Source organism: Mustela erminea, chromosome X (genome assembly GCF_009829155.1).
Source record: "Mustela erminea isolate mMusErm1 chromosome X, mMusErm1.Pri, whole genome shotgun sequence".
Lineage (NCBI taxonomy): Eukaryota > Metazoa > Chordata > Mammalia > Carnivora > Mustelidae > Mustela > Mustela erminea.
The window spans coordinates 56,288,150-56,312,298 of NC_045635.1; the positions used below are offsets into that span (position 1 = coordinate 56,288,150).

General features: G+C 36.6%; 1 protein-coding gene across 6 annotated transcripts in view; it reads right to left on the reverse strand.

The window, feature by feature from the left end:
- OPHN1 (oligophrenin 1) overlaps window positions 1–24,149 on the reverse strand; it is a 558,586-nt gene that overhangs the window by 229,289 nt on the left and 305,148 nt on the right. For all 6 annotated transcript variants that reach the window (XM_032329488.1, XM_032329487.1, XM_032329486.1 and 3 more), the window contains 3 exons: window positions 21,326–21,359; window positions 20,759–20,821; window positions 19,330–19,404 (listed from right to left, as the gene is read on the reverse strand). In XM_032329488.1, the coding sequence (XP_032185379.1) occupies window positions 19,330–19,404; window positions 20,759–20,821; window positions 21,326–21,359 (172 nt within the window). The remainder of the gene's footprint in view (window positions 1–19,329; window positions 19,405–20,758; window positions 20,822–21,325; window positions 21,360–24,149) is intronic.

Below are 24,149 nucleotides of genomic sequence, written 5' to 3' on the forward strand. Positions count from 1 at the left end.
ATAGATGTGTGTTATTTTTTCTACCCTCCAGATGATATTGCAAACTTAATTTATAAACAGCTCTATTTAATTGGCTTAAAGACAAACAAGAATTTATATAAATCAAGTATACCCTCAGAAGTATAGAAACCAACCCAAATGTTTTTCAAGTTCATGAGAACTAGGATAACCATCAGTAAATAAAAGCTCATTTAGGTTTGTTGGTTTAATTAAAACAGGCATGTCTTTAAGGTTATCAGCATTAAATATACTTTTATTCTATCTAGGTTTACTGAAAGTCAAATATGCTCATGTTACCTCTCTTATAGAATTAACCAGCAAGAAAGCAAGCTTAATATATGGTTAGCTATGTAATATCTCATAAAATTTTCATAACTAATTCAAACATAATTGTTAAAAATAAGTAAGTTAAATAGATGTAAGTAAATGTTTATAAACAGGCTTCCAGCTATGGAATGAATAAGGCATAGGAATACAAGGCACAACACAGGGAATATAGTCAGTGATATTGTAAGAGTGTTATATGGTGAAAGATGATAGTTATACTTATGGTGAGCATAGGATAATGTATAGAGATGTTAAATCACTATGGTGTACATCTGAAACTAATGTAACATTTTCTGTCAACTATACTCGAAAAATTAAAAGTAAATAAATATTTTAACATTAATTATAATTTATGGTATGTTTATTTAAAGATAGTTTCCTAAATCTTTTTGGTAAAATAAAACATAAAAGTTATACTGAGGTAAGTTAAATGATAGATATTCACTGAATATCTAGATCATTTCCAAATAAGAAAAAACACTGAAACATCAATTATTAAACATAGGTTTATCTACCTTTGGCTTCCCTTTATAGAGGAACAGATATGTGAGTCTATAATTAAATATATTTTGTGCCACTCTGGAAAATTCACTATGAGGGAGAATATACTTCTAGAAATTATTAAATGTACTTATAAATGTTCCAGTCTACTATCATTTACTTCTTGATATTTACTAGAAATCAAGGATTCTAAGGGTTAAGAATTCTAATTAATATATGTAGTTAAAACTACTAGAAATAATAAGGGTTTTAAAAACAAGCTATCATATCAATAGTATACTTATGTAAAACTAAAGCTAAAAATTCTCTTTCATATTCTAAAAGGAAAATTAAATTTCCTAGATTATTGGTCTGCTCTTGATAAGAACTGATGAAAGGTTTTTCTTTGCCTTTTAATAAAATAATGTACAAGGAACACAAAGATTTTGTGTCTGACCATAATAACTTACTATACTTCACACTATCTTGATCAGGTCTTTAAGATTAAGAAAACCCAGTCTTCTCAATATTAACAGAACTAAATTTTGTTCAGAACTATGTAACCTTCGGGGCACTTGGGTGGCTTAGTCCTTAAGCATCTGCCTTTGGCTCAGGTCATGATCCGTGGCTCTGGGGATGAGCCCCATGTCATCAGGCTCCCTCCTCCGCAGGAAAGCCTGCTTCTCCCTCTCCCACTCTCCCTGCTTGTGTTCCCTGTCTCACTGTCTCTCTCTCTGTCAAATAAATAAATAAAATCTTTTTTTTAAAAAAAGAACTATGTAACCTTCTGAGTTTGCCTTTACCATCTTCTATGTCACTTTGCTTAAATATATAAAATATTATTTCAAAATGATCTTTGACACCTTTTAATCAAATGCTCAAAACTTTGACACTTTCTCAAAATCAAATTCTAAATGGCATCTTTTTTTACCTCAAACTAACTTTGAAATTTCTCACAGGGACCTTGAAAAATCTTGAAGGATTTGTCTCTCACCTTGTAAAAGAGAAATGTTAGGCTTATGTGGTATGTTAAATTACATGGAGGATATTGTTAGATAAATGATGATAAACTTTCTTAGGTGATATTGTATGGATGCATGTTATCAATATAAGTGAACTAGAAATCAGGTGAAATTCCTAAAAATCTGATACATCTTGGTATAATTCCATCAGTCATAATTCTAGTAATTACCATAAAATGTTGTATGTCACAGATATAGCCAAATTTTGTTGCCAATTCTATTATATTGAGCTATCATTAGCTCCTTAACCACAGACATTTATCTTCTGCCATTTACAGGCAGTTATTTACTCTGATGTCTTTGCAAATGCACTTCCTCATTGAAAACATTCATGAAAAAAATCTGAAAAATACGCTAGAATATGGTAATGTTACCATTATAAACCTGAACTGAGCAGGAATGTCTAGAACTAATGGAAAAACTGGACTTAAGTAAAACAACAATAACATGAGGATGAATGAATTAATGAGGACAACTGTATTTTTTAAAGCTTTTTGTTTGAAACATTACTGGTTCCTTCATGTTTTCCTTTATCCAGATTTAATGAAATCTTTTTCTCTTAAGCTATCTATGAATTATAGGAGTTTTATAAAGTGTAACTTTTTAAACAGAATGTAACTATTTACTGATTCTCTCTACCTGGTTTCTCTAGAATTTGGAAAGTTACTGAGTTTTCTTATTTTCAAGGCAATATAGTTATTTGAATAAGTTCAGTAAGAATTTGTTCTCCTTAGACATAACTGGAAACAATGATTATGTTACCAATGCTTTCACTGGAATGTTGTATTTGAGAATATGTATAGAATCAAATACGAAGAGACAGCTTTAAGGAACTAAGGTTGACGTTATGGACTCAATACAGTCCCTTGGAAAAGGATCTATAAAGAACTCCTCAAACTCAACACACACAAAACAGATAATCATATAAAAATGGGCAGGGGCGCCTGGGTGGCTCAGTGGGTTAAAGACTGCCTGCAGCTCAGGTCATGATCCCAGGGTCCTGGGATCAAGCCCCGAATCGGGCTCTCTGCTCAGCAGGGAGCCTGCTTCCTCCTCTCTCTGACTGCCTCTCTGCCTACTTGTAATCTCTGTCAAATAAATAAATAAAATTTTAAAAATAAATAAATAAAAATGGACAGAAGATATGAACAGACACTTCTCCAATGAAGACATACAAATGGCTATCAGACACATGGAAAAATGCTCATCATCACCAGCCATAAGCCTGGTACCTTACTTATAGGATTCCTGGCAGCCTAACCAGTGAGTAAAGGAAGTTACTTCCTGGCAATACTAGGGACTTCAGAATATATTGGGGACCTCTTGAAGAGAGGAATTCATACAAATCTAAATGTATTCCAGAAGTCTGGTGGTAAGTCTTTGGATTGGTTTCTTAGCCTTGAGAGGGTTTTAAAAGTCTGCTCTAAGATTACTTATGAAAAATTCCAGGAAAGCAGATTTAAAAAGAGCCAATATGGTCGATCATTCTTTTGCTACACTCATATAAATAATCAGGCCAGTGTAATGAGACTAGACTTATTGTGAAAACAAATTAATCTCACTGGGATTATCTTTCATAGAAGTGAGAGAGTGATTGTATAAAAAAATGAGTGTTACTCTAGAAAATTATAACACAACTCTGAAATATTCTAGTCCTATTTATTGTCATTGAGATTTTGTTATAACTCTACACTGGAGTAGATTTTAAATTTGCTACTTTCCTCAATTATCCAGGTTTCAATCTATAATTTTTCCAAACTAATATTTCCAATTTTTCCCCCATTCTTCAAGTTTAGAATCAGTAAGAATATTTAAAAGTGTTCTTGATCCTCCTTGAAAGGGACTATACTATGGACCCATCACCACCCAGACAGGAGTCAAACTTCTGGAACTTGAACCTCCCAATTTATGAAAGCTCCTCGACTCTTGGAGCTGCACACTGGCTGGAGATCTAAAATTACTATTGACTAGGGAGGTTCCTCCCCAGAAATAGATGACATCTTGAAATGAAGAGCTCTCCGAAGGTTGTAGATCAGGATCTACATCTCCAATAGGAAGCCTTTATTCCTTTTGCCTTTCACTACTTTCTTTTTCTGTTAATACACAGGAAAATAATGCTCCTTATCTCTGGTGACTATACCTGAATCTATTACTTGAGCAATAACTGTCCAACAAATAACTGTCCTAGACTCTGGATAAAATTGTTCTTGATAATAAGGTAGGCTTTGATTATCTTTCGAGTAGGCGGGTGTTTGTGCTATGGTTCATACCAAATGCAGCACGTGGATTGACGCTTCTAGGGATGTTGAGACTTAGCTACATACGATTACTGAACAACTCACTTGGGTTAAGAAGGCAACTTCAATGGGGTCTTTCTTTGACTTTCTTTGACTCTGATTGGTTTGGGTATTGGGAACCATGGCTCCAATGTACATGCCAGACATGGGGAATTATCTTCCTTGTAATAACCATAGCAGTCTCCCTCATACATTGTATTTCTCAAAATCTAAATGCAAACTCACAGCTGCTAATCACCAAGAATAAACTCCCTGAGATTAGAATGTCAGAAAAAGAGTGAAGAGAATGACCAACTTAAAGAATGTGAACCTGATGGCATGACATATGAATACCACACAGATTCTAAAAAGAAAAAAACAAAAACATAAAGTGAAAAACCTGTGAGCACTTCAGTGCAGGAGCTGGAAGTAGCACTAGTGCTTTAAATTTTGATCACATCTTTCAGTTAGGTTGAAGGTCTGTTAAAAATAGGTGGACTTCTTTAAAAAAATAAGACAAAAGGCCCAAAATAAAGTCACTTATGGTAAGCCCCACACTGCTCAAACTGAGAATTATTATTTTGCTTTTCCCAGAAAAGAAATTTTAAACCAGTCCATCAGAAATCACTTGATCAGCTCTAGTTAGATTATATGTCTGATAGACCCCTGTCATTCTCTAAAGGAAAATAACCTTGCAATAAACAACCTACTTTCCCCCTAATATAACTTCCTGTTACTGCTCCCATCTGTCTATAAAAGTCTTTCATTTTCTCTACTTGACTTAATTCACTTAGCGTATTCCCCTCCAGTTACATCCCTGTCGATACAAGTGGTGGGTATTCATCTTTCCTGTTGGCTGGGTACTATTCCATTGTATCTATGAAACACATTGATTCTCTAATTTTCCTTTCTGTATGTTCATTGTTAGTGTATAACAAAGCCATTGATTTCTGTACATTGACATCGTATCCTCCACGTTGCTGAATTGCTGTATGAGTTCTAGTAGTTTGGGAGTGGAGTCTTTTGGGTTTTCCACATAAAGAATCATGTCATCTGCGAAGAAAGAGAGTTTGACTTCTTCTTTGCCAATCTGGATACCTTTTATTTCTCTTTGTTGTCTGATTGCTGTTGCTAGGACTTCTAATACTATGTTGAACAAGAGTGGTGCGAGTGGGCATCCTTGTGTTGTTCCTGATCTCAATGGGAAGGCTGCAAGCTTTTTCCATTGAGGATGATATTTGCTGTGGGTCTTTCATAGACAGATTTTATGAAGCTCAGGAATGTTCCCTCTATCCCTAGACTTTGAAGTGTTTTAATCAGGAATGGATGCTGGATTTTGTCAAATGCTTTTTCTGCATCGATTGAGAGGACCATGTGGCTCTTCTCTTTTCTCCTATTAATTTGTTCTATCACATTGATTGATTTGCAAATGTTGAACCATCCTTGTAGCCCAGGGATGAATCCCACCTGGTCATGGTGGATAATCTTTTTTTATTAAATTTATTTTTTATTTATTTTCAGCATAACAGTATTTATTATTTTTGTACCACACTCAGCGCTCCATGCAATCTGTGCCCTCTATAATACCCACCACCTGGTACCCCGAACTCCCACCCCCCGCCCCTTCAAAACCCTCAGATTATTTTTCAGAGTCCATAGTCTCTCATAGTTCACCTTCCCTTCCAATTTCTCCCAACTCCCTTCTCCTCTCTATCTCCCCATGTCCTCCATGCTATTTGTTATGCTCCACAAATAAGTGAAACCATATGATAATTGACTCTCTCTGCTTGACTTATTTCAATCAGCATAATCTCTTCCAGTCCCATCCATGTTGCTACAAAAGTTGGGTATTCGTCCTTTCTGATGGAGGCATAATACTCCATAATGTATATGGACCACATCTTCCTTATCCATTCGTCTGTTGAAGGGCATCTTGGTTCTTTCCACAGTTTGGCGACCGTGGCCATTGCTGCTATAAACATTGGGGTACAGATGGCCCTTCTTTTCACTACATCTGTATATTTGGGGTAAATACCCAGTAGTGCAATGGCAGGGTCATAGGGAAGTTCTGTTTTTAATTTCTTGAGGAATCTCCACACTGTTCTCCAAAGAGGCTGCACCAACTACATTCCCACCAATAGTGGAAGAGGGTTCCCCTTTCTCCACATCCCCTCCAACACATGTTGTTTCCTGTCTTGCTAATTTTGGCCATTCTAACTGGTGTAAGGTGATATCTCAATGTGGTTTTAATTTGAATCTCCCTGAGGGCTAGTGATGATGAACATTTTTTCATGTGTCTGATAGCCATTGGTAAGTCTTCATTGGAGAAGTGTCTGTTCATATCTTTTTAATGTGCTGTTGGATCCTGTTTGCTAGGATCTTCTGAGAATCTTAGCATCCATATTCATCAGGGATATTGGTCTGAAATTCTCCTTTTTGGTAGGGTCTTTGCCTGATTTGGGGATCAGGGTAATGCTGGCTTCATAGAAAGAGTCTGGAAGTTTTCCTTCTGCTTCAATATTTTGAAACAGCTTCAGGAGAAAAGGTGTTATTTCTTCTTTGAAAGTTTGGTAGAATTCCCCAGGGAATCCGTCAGGTCCTGGGCTCTTGTTTTTTGGGAGGTTTTTGATCACCGCTTCAATCTCGTTACTAGATATGTCTATTCAGGTTGTTGATTTCTTCCTGGTTCAATTTTGGGAGTTTATAGTTTTCCAAGAATGCATCCATTTCATCTAGGTTGCTAAGCTAATTGGCATATAACTGTTGATAATAACTTCTGATGATTGTTTCTACTTCCTTGGTGTTGTGATCTCCCCCTTTTCATTCATAATTTTATTAATTTGGGCTTTCTTTTCTTTTGGATTAGTGCAGCCAGTGGTTTATCTATCTTATTGATTCTTTCAAAAAGCCAGCTTCTAGTTTCATTGATATGTTCTACTGTATCTCTGGTTTCTACCTCATTGATCTCAGCTCTAATCTTGATTATTTCCCTTCTGATGTGTGGAGTTGGTTTGATTTGTTGTTGATTCTCCAGTTCTTTAAGGTGTAGAGACAGCTGCTGTGTTCTGGATTTTTCAATTTTTTTTTAAGATTTTATTTATTTATGTGACAGACAGAGATCACAAATAGGCAAAGAGGCAGACAGAGAGACAGGAGGAAGCAGGCTCCCCACTGAGCAGAGAGCCCAATGCCGGGCTCGATCCCAGGACCCTGAGATCATGACCTGAGCTGAAGGCAGGGGCTTTAAACCACTGAGCCACCCAGGCGCCCCTGGATTTTTCAATTTTCTGAGGGAGGCTTCGATGGCTATATATTTCCCCCTTAGGACCGCCTTTGCTGCATCCCATAGGTTTTGGACCGAAGTGTCTTCATTCTCATTGGTTTCCATGAATTGTTTCAGTTCTTCTTTGATCTCCTGGTTGATCCAAGCATTCTTTTTTTTTTTTAAGATTTTTATTTATTTATTTGACAGAGAGAGAGAGAGAGAAATCACTAGGAGGCAGAGGGTGGGGGGAGGGGGAAGTGGGCTCCCTGCTGAGCAGAGAGCCCGATGTGGGGTTCCATCCCAGGAGCCCGGGATCATGACCTGAGCCCAAGGCAGAGGCTTAACCCACTGAGCCACCCAGGCGCCCCAATCCAATCATTCTTAAGCAAGGTGGTCTTTAGCTTCCAGGCGTCTGAGTTCCTTCGGAACTTTTCCTTGTCATTGAGCTCCAGTTTCAAAGCATTGTGATCTGAGAATATGTAGGGAATCATCTCAGTCTTTTGGTATCGGTTGAGTCCTGATTTGTGACCCAGTATGTGATCTATTCTTGAGAAGGTTCCATGTGCACTTGAGAAGAATGAGTATTCTGTTGTTTTAGGGTGGAATGTTCTGTATATATCTGAGGTCCATCTGGTCCAATGTGCCATCAATGCTCTTGTTTCTTTATTGATTTTCTGCTTTGATGATCTGTCTATTTCTGAGAGAGGCATGCTAAGATCTCCTACTATTAGTGTATTCATATCAATATGACTTTTCATCTTGATTAACAGTTTTCTTATGTAATTGGCTGCTCCCATATTGGGGCATAGATATTTACAATTGTTAGATCATCTTGGTGGATAGTCCCTTTAAGGATTATGTAGTGTCCTTCTGTATCTCTGACTATAGTCTTTAGTTTAAAATCTAATTTATCTGATATGAGAATCGCTACCCCAGCCTTCTTTTGAGGCCCATTGGCATGAAAGATGCTTCTCCATCCCTTCACTTTCAGTCTGGGTGTATCTTTAGTTTCCAAATGGGTCTCTTGTAGACAACATATGGATGGGTCCTGTCATTTTATCCAATCTGCAACCCTGTGCTGTTCTATGGGTGCATTTAGGCCATTCACATTGAGAGTGATTATTGATAGAGAGGTTTTTATTGACATCGTGTTACCTTTGAAGTCTTTCTTTCTGTAGATTGTTTCTATATTTCTGTTCAATGATATTCTTAGGATTTTTCCTCTTTTATAGAATCCCCCTTAATATTTCCTGCAGTGTCAGCTTGGTGGTTGCATAGTCTTTTAAGCCTTGCTGGTCTTGGAAACTCTTTATCTATGAAACACATCTTCTTTATCCATTCCTCTGTTGAAGGGTATCTCAGCTCCTTCCACAATTTGGCTATTGTGGACATTGCTGCTATAAGCATTGAGGTGCATGTGCCCCTTCTTTTCACTGTATCTCTATCATTGGGGTAAATACCCAGTAGTGCAATTGCTGGGTCATAGGGTAGCTCTATTTTTAACTTTCTGAGGAACCTCCATATTGTTTTCCAAAATGGCTGTACCAGCTTGCATTCAGACCAACAGTGTAAGAGGAACCCTCTTTCTCCACATCCTCATCAACATTTGTTGCTTCCAGCCTTGTTAATTTTTGCCATTCTAACTGATGTAAGGTGGTATCTTAGTGTGGTTCTGATTTGCATTTCCCTGATGGCTAAAGATGTTGAACATTTTTTCATGTGTCTGTTAGTCATTTGTATGTCTTTTTAGAGAAGTGTCTGTTCATGTCTTCTGCCCACTTTCTGACTGGATTATTTGTTTTTTGGGGTGTTGAGTTTGAGAAGTTTTTTTATAGATGTGGCTTCACTCATATGTGGAACATAAAGAATAGCATGGAGGATATTAGGGAAAAGAAGGGAAAACTGAAGGGGGGAATCAGAGGAGGAGATGAACCATGAGAGACTACAGTGTGAGGGTTTCAGAGGAGTGGGGGGTTGGAAGGATGGGGTAGCCTGGTGACAGGTATTAAGGAGGACATGTGCTCTAATGAGCATTGAGTGTTATATGCAAATAATGAATCCTGGAACACTACATCAAAAACTAATGATGTATTGTATGGTGACTAACATAACATAATAAAAAAAAAGTTGGAGGCGGGTTGTGAGGAGTTATTGCTTAATTGCTATACAGTTTCTCTTTGTGATAATGAAAAAGTTTTGTAAATAAATAGTGGCGATGTTTGCTCAACACTGTGAATGTAATTAATGCCACAAAACTGTATGCTTAAAAATGGCTAAAATGGCAATTTTATGTTGTATATACTCTATGACAATAAAAATGTTTTAAAGGAAAAAAAAACCTGTCATTTTCTACAGATCCTTGCAGCTCTTTTCTAACTGTTAGACAGAATGTTGCCCAATTTAAAAGGATTTTTGCACAAATCAGCTCTTAAAATTTTTAATATGCCACAGTTTATGTTTTAGCAGTATATGTACCTACCATGGAATGTAAAATTGTGAGTGCAAGTATAGACTGATCAATCTGTAAAATCAATTTAGAATGTATACTCACACTACAATGGTACTTGCTGAGCATTCTTATTCTACAATTTTGCTAATTTCTAATGTTTGTTTTTATTTGAAAAAGTATGTGAACGACTGCTAAATGTAACTGGCAATTAATTATTTGTACCATGATTAACTATATGAGAGTTTGTGCATCAAAAAAAGTACATGATAAATATATGAATATGGAACTATAGCTCGATTTTGCTGTGGCTAACACTGTGTCATAAGTTTTGGACTTTTGGGATTATCTTTACAGCACTCATTCATTCCACAAATATTTATGTCAGTCATTGTGCTGGATATTAGATTGCTAGAGATCCAAGAGAAAAAAATCTTGTGGAAAAAAAAAATAGATTGAGGAATGCTACAGCATGTACTACCTACCTGAGAATTCTATAAATGAAATTTTCCCAGATGACAACTAGGTTTGATCTAGAGAAGACTAGTCTTTCATTTCTGATTGACTTGACTGGTTATTTGTATTTGAAAGGGTCTCCAGTGTGAGCTAATGGGAGACATATTATGAAAGTAAATTGATAGTCTCAATATATCAAAATAGAAGGCAAGGGATATGTGAAGAACAAGAGAAAAAGAAAAAGATAGAGAGGTAAAGACCAGCCATAAACACTGGTGTCTATAATATAGTAGACATTCAATCAACACTGGATGAATCAATGGATGAAATGTCATTAACTGTAAGACTGGTCTAAGGAAAGTAGAAAGGGGTTCACAAGCCAAGACAGGAGGAGGCAGAAGATAAGCAATAAGATTAGGAACAAAATGAGAATCAGTGGAGTTCAGACAGAGGAAATGAAGCATATATACTCTCTATCAGAAAAAAAGAATATATCTACATTATCCCAAAGTTAATATATTCTTCTTATATGCTTCAGATAAATGGTACAAAGACTTTGGTTCAAGAAGCAGAATGGTTCTTCATAAGGGAACACTGTGATTTCTATTTTCCAATTGCCTATACTGTCAGGTGGAGATCAATAGAACCCTGGATCTGGGATATTCCAGAGTTTATTCTGAGGGGAAAATGTAGGACTATATCCATGAACTATATGGCAGCTGCTAGACTCTATGCTTCATGAGGAATGAGATTTTTGTCTGTTTTTTTACTAATATACACCTACCACCTGATACAGTGCCTGGCATATAGGAAACAAGGAAAACTGCCATCTCCTAGAAGCTGCAAAAGGCAAAGGAACAGATTCTCCTTTAGATCCTCCAGCGTGAATGCAACCCCACCATTAACCTTGATTTTAACTCCCTAAGACTGATTTGTTACAGTAGCGATAGGACATTAATGCAAAAAGTTCCCCGGTTCCTTATTCATAGTGAGATAGCAGATAGACTATCCAGATTAGAAACCCAGCAGCAGGGAGCAGGTACAGTAAGGAGGCTACCAGATTTACATGTCAACAATTTAACTTTTTTTGTAAGTTAAGATACTTCTGACACAAATATTTCTATCCCCCTTTTCACACATTGACAAGAATGCTAGAAAAGGGCAATATGTTCGTTGGGAACTAAAGATGAATTTGGTATCTGTTTTCTTAGTTTTTAAGAAAACAATCGATAAAGAACAAATATTCAGACCACAAACTTTATTTCTAGCTTCAAAACTGGAGGCAAATAAATAATTTTAAAAAGGACAACATTAAATAACTATTTACCAATTATTCCAGCCTCTTGTAGTACTGTGCTACATGTGTAGCACACATGATCTGAGAATACTCAAAGTACCTATCTAGGTTACCAAGTATAATTGTGATTAATGTGCTGAACCTATATAAGTTTTTAAATACATGCACGTGTGCACATATACACACACCTGACCTTGGGAATAAAAATGCCTTGATATGTATTGAAAAGTAAAGTTCCCCACTATACTTGAGTATAAAAAAAGTGATTAACCTACAGAATTGCTTTACAGATAAATAAATAGAGTTCAAGTTTTACAGCTCCTAAAGTGGAGTGTGATATGGTTTTGTTTTACTTGCTAGGGGTATTATTTCACTGTTACTCAAAGAGCTCATATAATTTGAAGTTGCTTCTTTTTGATACATATTTATTATCTATTTGTCTAGATATATGTGAGGTTTTTTTTTAAAGATTTATTTATTTATTTGACAGACAGAGATCACAATTAGGCAGAAAGGCAAGCAGAGAGAGAGAGAGGAGGAAGCAGGCTCCCCGCTGAGCAGAGAGCCCGATGCGGGGCTCGATCCCAGGACCCTGGGATCATGACCTGAGCTGAAGGCAGAGGCTTTAATCCACTGAGCCACCCAGGGGCCCCGATATATGTGAGTTTAATACTAACTTAATTCTTCAGATGCTGAACACTTAAGTATGAGGGATTTTTTTTTAAAGTCTATTCTCATCTCTACTCTATTTAACTGTCTACATATGATTACATTAGGTGCTCCATTTGGTTTCTGAAAATTAAATGTATTTTCTGTTAATAGTGTAAAGATAAAAGGAGAAATTTTAAAACCTAAATAAGTAACATCTTACCAATGGTTTGTTACTTTATTCACTATATTCATTTCTCCTCTGTTTAGTTCAGTAAATAATGATTTTCTGTGGATGGCTTCCTAGCTAGAATCAACTTCATAAAGGACACATGTCAATACATTTAGTCTCCCTGCTCTATCTCACCCCTCTGTTTCAGTCATTGTGAAATACTCTCTAGAGCACAAGATTTTAGAGTTCCAGTGAAGGAACAGTTACTGAGTACCTGCAATGTGCTAGGTACACTGGTATTGTCACGAGCATGATTATAATTATTAACATTATAATATAAATATATGTAATTATTATAAGAGGCATTATCATTAATAAGATGATAATGACTTGATAAGAACTGGAGAAGCAGAACACTTAGATGCAGTACCAAGCTGTTTCTGAGGTAATCAGATTAGCTTCTCTGTGACTTGAGTGGTTTATGATGGATTAAGCATGAGTGAAGATGCTTCCCATCAGTTTGTAGGATATGTTAACATAAAGCATAATGCAACAGTCTTGGGTGGGGGAGAAATGTGACTAACCCAATGGTGGACTGAATGAAAAATAATTATTTATTGTGGATGTGTTTCCCCCTCCCACTGACTTAGCAGTCTGTGTTGCATTTTATTTGCCAAAAAGACAGATTTTCAGGTGGGGAAAGAATGGAAGTCTTTAGTAAACAACAGAAAAAAGCCCACAATCATGTGTTGTAGGAAACACTATAAAGAAAGTAGTCTAAAGGTTGTTGAAGTTAAAAAAACAATACTAGAAGTGTACTTTTGATGGGCATAGAGCACAAGACTTAAGGAAAAAAGAGAGGAAAACATGCTGTGCTAGTAAAAGGAGAGGAATGTTCTTCCTCCCAGAATAAATCATGATGAGTCTATACAAAGCGAAAGCAGTCAGCCCCTAATGGTGTGAGAATAGATCAGGGAAGGGTGAAAAGAAGCAAGACAACTCTGAGGATCCCATGAGAATCCCCGGAAGATAGAATATAAAAGAAGCTTAGAAGGGAGATCACTCCACACAAAGATAAATTGTAAGTGAGCAGAAAGTCAGTCTATCCTACAGAATGTAAACTCCACAAAGGTAGGAAATGCTAGTGGTATGTTCACTCTAATCTATACCCTTGAGCAAAATGCCTGACCCTTAGTAGATTCATTTGCTAAATGAATAAGGATCATCAAATCTAGAATTGGAATTGGGGAAAGAATCAGGGATTACTACTTTTATGCAGAAATATGTAAAACAGGCACTGTTTTATATTGTATGTATAAATATTTATATCCATAAATTCTTGGGCTACTTTTCAGATATTCACGTAAGTAATATTTGGAGCTGGATGTTGAATAGATGCAATATGCCAACCCTGCCACTTTCTATGATACATGAATCAAATCATATTGCCATGTATGATTTGAGGGAACCATTTCAGTCCTATTGAAGCCTGTAAGAGAATCAGTAGGATGCCGAGCATAGCACATGTTTCAGCTTATTATATATTAGGTAGAAGAACTAAATTAACTAAACAGTTAATGAGTCCAATAATTTTTCAGAAACTAAATATTCTGGGCCATGCTCTAAGCCCTTTCCCAAACAAAAAAGTGTCCTATAGCTTATAAAATGTGCTGTAAAAGGCCAGGAATAGGACAATGTGAATTTTTAAGTCAAGAATATAAAGTGATAAAAGCAAGCAATGCTGAGGCAATAATAATGTACTCTATAATACAAAAACTCTACACTCTGCTATTACTACATGTTGTTGCATCCTCACGTACTAACAGGGTTATGTTGTCAGGCCTACAGGGTTATGAAAATTAAGCTATGTATCACAGAAGAGACCAAATATATGTGCTTTATTCAAACTGCAGCTCTCCACACTCAGTTTGTTTTCTGATGCTTTATGAAAACTGAGATTATCAGATAGTTCAACACCATTCACAAAAGGAAGAACAACAGGTTTGCAGAAAGATAAAAACAATTAAGTTTAGTTCTGGACATGTCAAATATATGTATCTGTGAAACATGTATATACAGACAGAGACTATGACAAAGACAATTCCAATTCTGATTCCTTCAGCCTTTGGAGATTAACACCTCTGCCATGATGATTTAACAGACTATGCTATACAGATATGATCACTCTATGTTTAATAAGCACAGGTTCAGTGAGAAACTGGAGACACTGAGTTTAGAACTCAGGAAATGATGTCTAGACTAGAGATTTTTGGGTGCTGTTAGCATAGAAGTGCTAGTAAAACCCTGCTGAGGGACTTTATGCCAGGCCATGTTGGAATAACTGGCACTAGACTTGCTCTCCTGTTGTGACAATAAGAACATTGGACAAAATGTAAGTAAGAAAGAGCTATTTGTAGTCATTGAACAATGGACAGCATAGGACTATGACTCTGAAAAAAGGGGAAACAAATAAAATAAGTCCTACCATTGTCACACCTTGCTACCTAAAAGCACTTTCTGAATAGTAGCATCAGGAATAAGAACTCAAAGCTGAGCATGGAAGTCTTGCTCAGGTGGAAGAGAAAAAGACTGGAGTTCAGAGAGGCTGTGGAAGCTAGAATTTGCAGGGCATTATGCCAGAAAAGAGGGAGCTGTACAGAGAAAGAACAACAACAACAACAAAAAATTCCATGGATCTCCTTGAGTCTGTCCATTGAATACTAAGCTATGAGTGGCCAAGATAAAACTCTATGAGGCTAGGGGCACCTAGGTGGCTCAGTCAGTTGAGCATCCAACTCTTCATTTTGACTCAGGTCATGATCTCAGGGTCATGGGATCAAGCCCTGCATTGGGCTTTGCACTCAGTATGGAGTCTGCTTGAGATTCATTCCCTCTCCCTCTGCCTCCCTCTCTGTTGCTCCCCTGGCTTGTGAATTCTCTCTCTCTCTCTCTCCCCATCAAATAAATAAATAATATTTTTTTTAAAAAGTCTACAAGGTTAGCCAATGGACAGATCAAGGAATTTTAAGCTGAACAATTCCAAGAAGTGATGCAGAGCTGGCAGATGTTTAAGTTCCAAACAATAAGAATGAAGAGACAAAAGAAGACAGACTTCAGTAGTAGGGCTAACCTAGCCAGTAAAAGATACCTTATTTTGGTCCTGACAAGCTTAAAAAGAAGCATCAAATGGATAGCTGATCTACAAATAACTACCTAAAAAACAAATTTCAATACTCTTTAATAGAAGTCAACAAAATAGACATGTAATACCCATGATTTTCAGAATCCTATCAAAATTGCTAGACATACTCTTAAGAGGGCAGTATATACCAATGTAGAACTACTTCAAGAAGCAAGAAAAATCTCAAACACACAAACTAACCTTACACCTAAAGGAGCTAGAAAAAGGCATAAATTAAGCCTAAAGCCAGTAGAAGAAGGAAAATTAAAAAATTAGTGCAGAAGAAATGATGCAGAAACAAAACAAACCAATAGAACAGAACAATGAAACCCTAGCTGGTTCTTTGAAAAAAATTAATGAAGTTGATAAACTCCTAGCCAGGCTTATTAAAAAGAAGAGAAGAATGACCGAAATAAATAAAATCACAAATAAGAAAGAATAAATAACAACCAATACCACAGAAAGATAATTATAAGAGAATATTATGAAAAAAAATGCCAACAAATTGGACAACCTTGAAGAAGTAGATAAATTTCCAGAAACATATAAATTACCAGAACTGAAACAGAAAGAAATAGAAAACTTGAACAGACTGAAAACCACTAAAAAATTGAATCAGCAATAAAAAAATCTCCCAACAAACAGAAGTCCAGAGCCAGATAGCTTCACAAGGAAATTCCAGCAAACATTTAAAGAAGAGTTAATACCTATTCTTCTCAAACTATTCCAAAAACTAGAAGAGGAAAGAAGACTTCCAAATTCATCCTTGAGGCCAGCATTTTCCCGATACCAAAAGCAGATAAAGATTCCACTTAAAAAGAGAACTACAGGTAAATATCCTTGATGAACATGGATGTAAAAATTCTCAACAAGATACTAGCAAATTGAATCCTTAACAGTACATTAAAGAATCATTTGGCATGATCAAGTGGAATTTATTCCTGGAGTGCAAGTGCTTCAAAATTTGCAGATTAATCAATGTGACAAACCAGATTAATAAGAGAAAGGAAAGAACCATATGATCCTTTCAGTAGATGCAGAAAATGCATTTGACAAAGTACAATATCCACTCATGATAACAATCCTAAAAAAGGTAGGATTCGAGGAAATACCTAAGCAATGTAAAGGCCATATATGAAAAACCCACAGCTAATATAATTCTCAGTAAGGAAAACCCGAGAGCTTTTCTTCTACAGTGAGAAACAACAGGGGCTGCCCACTCTCACCACTGACACTTAACATAGTACTGGAAATCTTAGCCACAGCAATCAGACAAGAAAAAAAAAAATTTTAAAAAGCATCCAAATTGGCAAGGAAGAAGTCAAATGTTCACTACCTGCCAATGACATGATGCTATATTTAGAAACCCTGAAAGACTACACCAAAAATTTGCTAAAAACAATAAATGAATTCAGTAAAGTTGTAGGATACAAAACCAATGTAGAAAAATCTGCTGTGTTTCTATATACCAATAGGGAAGCAGGAGGAAGAGAATTCAAGGACTCGATCCCATTTACAATTCTACCAAAAAGCATAACATACCTAGGAAGAAGCCTAACTGAAAAGATAAATGATATGTACTCTGAAAACTACAAAACATTGATGAAAGACATTGAAGATGACACAAAGAAATGGAAAAAGATCCCATGATCATGGATTGGAAGAGGAAATATTATAAAAATGTCTATAGTATCCAAAGCAGCCCCTATCAAATTACCAACATCATTTTTCACACAGCTAGAACAAACAATCTTAAAATTTGTATGGGACCACAAATGACCCCAAATAGCCAAAGCAATCTTTAAAAAGAAAAGCAAAGCTGAATTCATCACAATTCTGGACTTCAAATTATATTACAAAGCTGTAGTGATCAAGACAGCATGGTACTGGCACAGAAAAGGACACATAGATCAATGGAACAGAATGGAAAACTTGGAAATGTACCCACAATTGTATGGTTAGTTAATCTTCAATAAAGCAGGAAAGAATATAAATGGACAAAAGACTGTCTTCAAAAAATGATATTGGGAAAACTGGTAATCTACATGCAAAATATTAAAAGCAAAAATAAACTACTGGGACTTCATCAAAATAAAAAGCTGCACAGCAAAGGAAACGATCAATAAAACTAACAGACAGCCTACGGAATGGGAGAAGATATTTGCAAATGACACATTGATAAAGGGTTAGTATCCAAAATTTATAAAGAACTTATAAAACTGAACATTTAAAAAAAATGGGAACACATGGCTAGACATTTTTTTCCCAGGAAGACAAATAGATGGCCAAAAGACACATGAAAAAATGCTCAATATCTCTAGTCATCAGGGAAATACAAATCAGAATTATTATGAGATACCACTTCACACTAGTTGGAATGGCTAAAATTACAACACAAGAAACAACAGGTGTTGACGAGGATGTGGAAATGGGGAACCCTCTTAGAGTGTTGGTGGGAAGGCAAAGTGGTGCAACCACTCTGGAACACTATAAGGAGGTTCCTCAAAAAAGTTGAAAACAGAACTACCCTACAATCTAGGAATTGTGCTACTGGGTATTCACTCAAAGAATATAAAAATACTAATTCTAAGGATAAATGCACCCCAGTGTTTATAGCAGCACTTGAATATACGTCAAAATATGGAAAGAACCCAAATGTCCATCAACTGACGCATGGATAAAGAAGATGTGGTATATACACAATGGAATATTACATAGTCATCAAAAGGAATGAACTCTTCCCATTTGTAATGGCGTGGTTGGAGCTAGAGAGTACTACACTAAGCCAAGTAAGTGAGTCGGAGAAAGACAAAACACCATACTACTTCACTCATTTGTAGAATTTAAGAAGCCAAACAAGTGAGCATGGGAGGAAAAAGAGAGAGGTAAACCAAGAACAGACTCTTAACTGTAGAGAACAAAGTGATAGCTATCAGAGGAAAGTTGGGTAGGGATAGGTTAAATAGGTGATGGGGATTAAGCATTGCATTTGATGAGCAACTGATGTTGTATGGAAGTATTGAATCACTATATTATACATGTGAAACTACTATCACACTGTATGTTAATGAACTGAAATTTAAATAATTTAAATAAAAACTTTAAAAATTACTTGACATGTAAAAAGTGAAAAAATGTCATGCATAACCAGGTTAATATTTCTTCATTGGGAATACATGTAGAGGAAGAAATAAAGGGTGGCAAAGAGGGAATGCTGGAAAATACCCAGCCAAGATTTAAAAGACGAGAAGAAAAAGGACCTGAGAAGAGTCACTTGAAAGTTTTAACACAAGATTTTAGAAAAATCACAAGATGTTGAATCACAGAAGTCACATAGGGAGAAAGTTTCCAAAAGGAGGGAGTAGTCAACAAGGAGATCAAGCCAGATAGATTGTGAAAACCGTCCACTGTGAATATCTTCAAAACTTTAAGCAAGACAAACTGTGAGAACTATCTGCTGTGAGTATCTGCTGTGATATCTTCTATGCCTGGCAAAAGAAGTTCCAGTAGAGAGGTTGGGGTAGAAGCCAGACTGCAAAGGTTCTCAGGTGTCAATATGATGTGGTGAAGAAGAAATGCTAGTTGTATCAATGCAAGATTGTCTCTGAGCCAGGGTAGGCAAATATGTGTATATTTTTCCTTTGAAAATATTTCTTAAACATTCTATAACCTTTTTTTAGCAATGTCTCCTTTCTCTTTTAGTCACATTTATTTTTAATATACAATTTCCAATAAGAATTATGAAATTAAAATTGTTACCAAAAAAGGCATTCAGCAGCTTCTGAACCTGAATGTTGCTGCCCACAGTACGATACAATCCCTCTGTCTTGATCCCTAGGGAAAGAAATTGAGATCAGTTTTGTTTCACAGCTAGAGCTTTCATTTCCCTCAGGGTAAATAAAGTAGGTACTTACATCCTAGTCAGTTCAAACAGAAAAGTGTCTCCCTACCCTCTCCATGCTCTCCAGCCTTTCCCTGCAATAGGGGAACAGTTTTGAAACCTCTCTCCAAATTATTCTCTCTACACTTTCATTTGGATTATACCAAAATTTCATTAATATGAACAGAAGAGAATATACTCTATAGTAAAAAGAAAAATATGCTTAGGTGGGTAGCAGCGGGTGGCTGGGAAAAGTGCCACCATCTTGGAAGGGAGCTAGGTTTTAATTGAAAAAGGAGGAAATACCAATCTCCGAGTTGCCTGTGAGCAGTGATATAAAGGAAGAAAGGGATGGACTATGGCATATGTTAAACAGAGAGGCTTGGCTCATATACTACCTGCCTACATTCTAACAATTCTCAGAGAGAGACTAGAGAGTTAGAGTTTTTTAAGGATTTTATTTATTTATTTGTAAGAGAGAGAGATCACAAGTAGGCAGAGAGGCAGCCTGAGAGAGAGGGGGAAGCAGATTCTCTGCTGATCAGAGAGCCTGATTTGGGGCTCAATCCCAGGACCCTGAGATCATGACCTGAGCTGAAGCCAGAGGCTTAACCCACTGAGCCACCCAGGTGCCCCTAAACTGATATGTACTGTGGTAGAAATTGAACTCTTATTTATTTATGATGGAATGGTAAGAACACTACTTGAGGAGTCTTCAGTAGTACTTTAGAATATCTTATAAGATGTTGGAAGCTCTTTCTCTTTATTTATTTTTTTGAAATACAAGAGGCTGTACATATTTAATATATACAACTTGGTGAGTTTGGAGATAAGTGAAACCATCACCACAATCTACCCATCACATACCCATCACCTCTAAAGCTTTCCTGTAGCCCTCCTTATTCATTATTTTTTTGTGATAAGAGCTCTTAACATAAGATCTACCATCTTAGCACATTTTAAAGTCTACAATACATTATTGTTAACTACAGCTTTATGCTGTACACCATATCTCTAGGACATAATTATCTTGTATAACTTAGAACTTTGTACCATTTGATTAATTAAGCTCTTTCTCTTTAAATGCAGGAAACCACAAATTATCCCAATATACTTGGATACCACTGGCTTGAAATTTGCTAGAATTTTAGAAATTTATGTCTAGTGTTCCAGGTTTATAAATAGTCTTTATCGCTAAAATGAGTCCTGACCAACAAACAACATCATTGCTAATTTTAAGAAATTTCCCTAGAATAAATTCAGAGTGACCAAATTCAAACACCACCAATACTCTGGTTCATTTCTTACCTTTGGTCTCAATGACATTGATGCACTTCCTAACAAACTTGAACCCCACTTCATTCAGTTCCACTATTTGAAACAAAGGAAAACAGAGTTAGATCCTGCTATAATAAGCTTTACCTACCAAACATTTATTGATCATGCTAGGAGACTGCAGTGAGAGATTAAGGGGTATGGTTTTTCATCTCTAACACCCTTAAATAGAAATATTTTTCCCCTTAAAAGAGTTTTTTACTCTTCTACCACAAAACGCTGTTACTGATCTCTATGCATTATGTTTATTTTAGGCATGAGCAACATCAGACATGAAAAGTTAGGGTAGAAATGCACATAATTTCTATCGTGTGTTTAGAATAAGAAAGATACAATGTTCTTCTCTATATTACTATTACTACCTATACCATAAACTAAGATGAAGTGACTTCCTTATTTAACTAAGTAGACATACTAAAAAATAGGTATGAATTTTATACCACACAGAGTTATCAACACATTTGCGTCAGTATTACAGAATATTAACTGATTAGGACAGCGAGCAGTTTGTAATGTCAACAGACCATAAATTTGACTCACTTTCTTCCTGTTTTGTTATGGGGCTGTGGTAGATCTACAAAAGAAGAGAAAGAAAAAGTCAAGGCTATTGTCAATCACTATAGATAAGTGTGGCAAATAATACTAATCTCTTTTCTCAGGTAGTCCATCAAAACCATTGGTGTCCCTGAAGCTTTAATAAGATGAAAAACTGGGCTAAGCAGAATCTTTGCATAGGTCCCCAGAAAACACTTGGATTAACAATCTTTGAAGCAGATTCCAAGTAGCTCACTGCAGCTGAAGTTGTAGCCTACCCATCTTAGAAATTTACTTATGTAAAGCTTGGAGAATTTTTCTGATGGAGCAAGAGAGCATGCGAGAAAAGAAACAGTTTTCTAATAGATACATGGCTAATGGGCATTGGCAGTAAAATGTAAATACTTCCAGTAACAGCCTCCTACCCCAAAGGCTAAGTAATGGGTGTTTCTCTGTAGAAAAGCAAGTGTCCAGCTGAAAGACACCCCTGCACTGATCAAGATTTGTCTGAGTCATATTGAAGAACACACTGAGAGCTACATGAGACACCAAAGGGGAGATCCTCAACAAAGTCTTGTCCTGGTTCCACCTCTATCTCATTAGGATATCTCGGGCATGTCCTTTTTGTCTCTATACTTTAAGACTCGTATCTCTAAAATGATGAGGATTGGAACAGATGTCCCTTCAAGTCCTGATCTTCTTTGACACTTTAAACAAAGGCATGTATACCACATCTAAGATTAGTGAATTGGGGTGTTAAGTAAATCAGCAAGAATAATAATGTGAAACTGCAGGAAGGAAGCCTTCTCTATGGTATTTGTTAGTCGGCTTTAACAATCTCTCCTTTTATTTATTTTTTTTAAAGATTTTATTTATTTATTTGACAGACAGAGATCACAATTAGGCAGAGAGGCAGGCAGAGAGAGAGAAGAAGGGAAGCAGGCTCCCTGCTGAGCAGAGAGCACAATGTGGGGCTCAATCCCTGGACCCTGAGATCATGACCTGAGCCAAAGCCAGAGGCTTAACCCACTGAGCTACCCAGGTGCCCCAGCAATCTGTCCTTTTAAAAGAAAATCATCTGCATATGTGTGTATGCCCATGGACAATTCAATGAGGGAGATTTCTGTGCTGACCAGCCCTAGCTGCCACTTTCATTAACAAGCTATTTGCGGAAACACTATCAAAGTCAAGTTGTTAAGGATCAACATTTAGTGAATCCATATTCTAATGTCATTCTCCACAAAAAGCCATCTGTATCCTTCAACTCCTAAAACCTAAAGAGAGAACAAATTTAAAAGAGGGAATCAAGAATAAAATGCCCTGCTGAGCCTCCTACCATCTTCCTAGAGAAACATCAGAGGCATGCAATAGTTAAGCTCCAGGTTTCTGGGAAGGAGGGAGAGACAGGTCATGGACTACTTTCTGTATGCCAGTCCTCACAGTACCACTTCCCTCCTGCTACCTTCTTGGTTGCTATAAATGCAGTCTGAGATCTGACCACTCCTGTTTAGTCTCCAGGGCACTGAGGAGACACAGAAAGAAAAGTCTGGGGTGTGTTTCCCCTCTTAACAAATTTTTGCCTTGAATAAAACAAGAATATTAGACTATATTCAAATATTATTGAATCGCAGTAGCCTTGCACTCATTCTTTAGTCCAGTTAGAAGCACCTAAAACTAATACAGCACATTATGGTTGACAGATATCCTATTCATTTGATTTTTCAAAGCAATTCTGTGAGTTAAGTGGAACAGAGATTATTAAACCCATTTTACTGAAGAGAAGAAAACTGAATCTCAGCTAGAATGACTTGCTTGAAGTCACACAACTGCTGAACAGCACAACTAGGATCCAAATTCAGGCTTTTGGAATTCCAACACTAGGAAGGTAATATTAGTTCATATGCCACTAGAAGAAACCCACATGGAAGATACTGAAGAGAAAAAGTGCTTTTCACTCATTTCTGACTCCTCATATTGGTTATTCTATGATAGTCACTAAAACATTTAAGGTATTGCTTGTACTCCTGTGTAACAATGTTCTAAACAGACTGGGACATCTTGAAACATAGGATGACAGTACCATCTTCCCCACCAGCTGTACCCTTCAAGAGAATAAGCTGATTTGGGAATGTAAGATGGGGGCAGCAAAATAATTTTGAATAAAATCTTAACAAATGCTTATTCAGTTATGACAATTATTTTCCATCTTTCTATATAAATACATATTAGTTTTATAAACTGAAAAAGCTTAATTTTCTTTTTTTTTAATTTCTTTTCAGCGTAACAGAATTCATTGTTTTTGCACCACACCCAGTGCTCCATGCAATCCGTGCCCTCTCTAATACCCACCACCTGGTTCCCCCAACCTCCCACCCCCCGCCGCTTCAAACCCCTCAGATTGTTTTTCAGAGTCTCTCGTGGTTCACCTACCCTTCCAATTTACCCCAACTCCCTTCTCTTCTCTAACTCCCCTTGCCCTCCATGCTATTTGTTCTGATCCACAAATAAGTGAAACCATATGATAATTGACTCTCTGCTTGACTCATTTCACTCAGCATAATCTCTGCCAGTCACGTCCATGTTGCTACAAAAGTTGAGTATTCATCCTTTCTGATGGAGGCATATTACTCCATAGTGTATATGGACCACATTTTCCTTATCCATTCGTCCGTTGAAGGGCATCTTGGTTCATTCCACACTTTGACAACCGTGGCCATTGCTGCTATAAACATCGGGGTCCAGATGGCCCTTCATTTCACTACATCTGTATCTTCGAGGCAAATACCCAGTAGTGCAATTGCAGGGTCACAGGGAAATTCTATTTTTAATT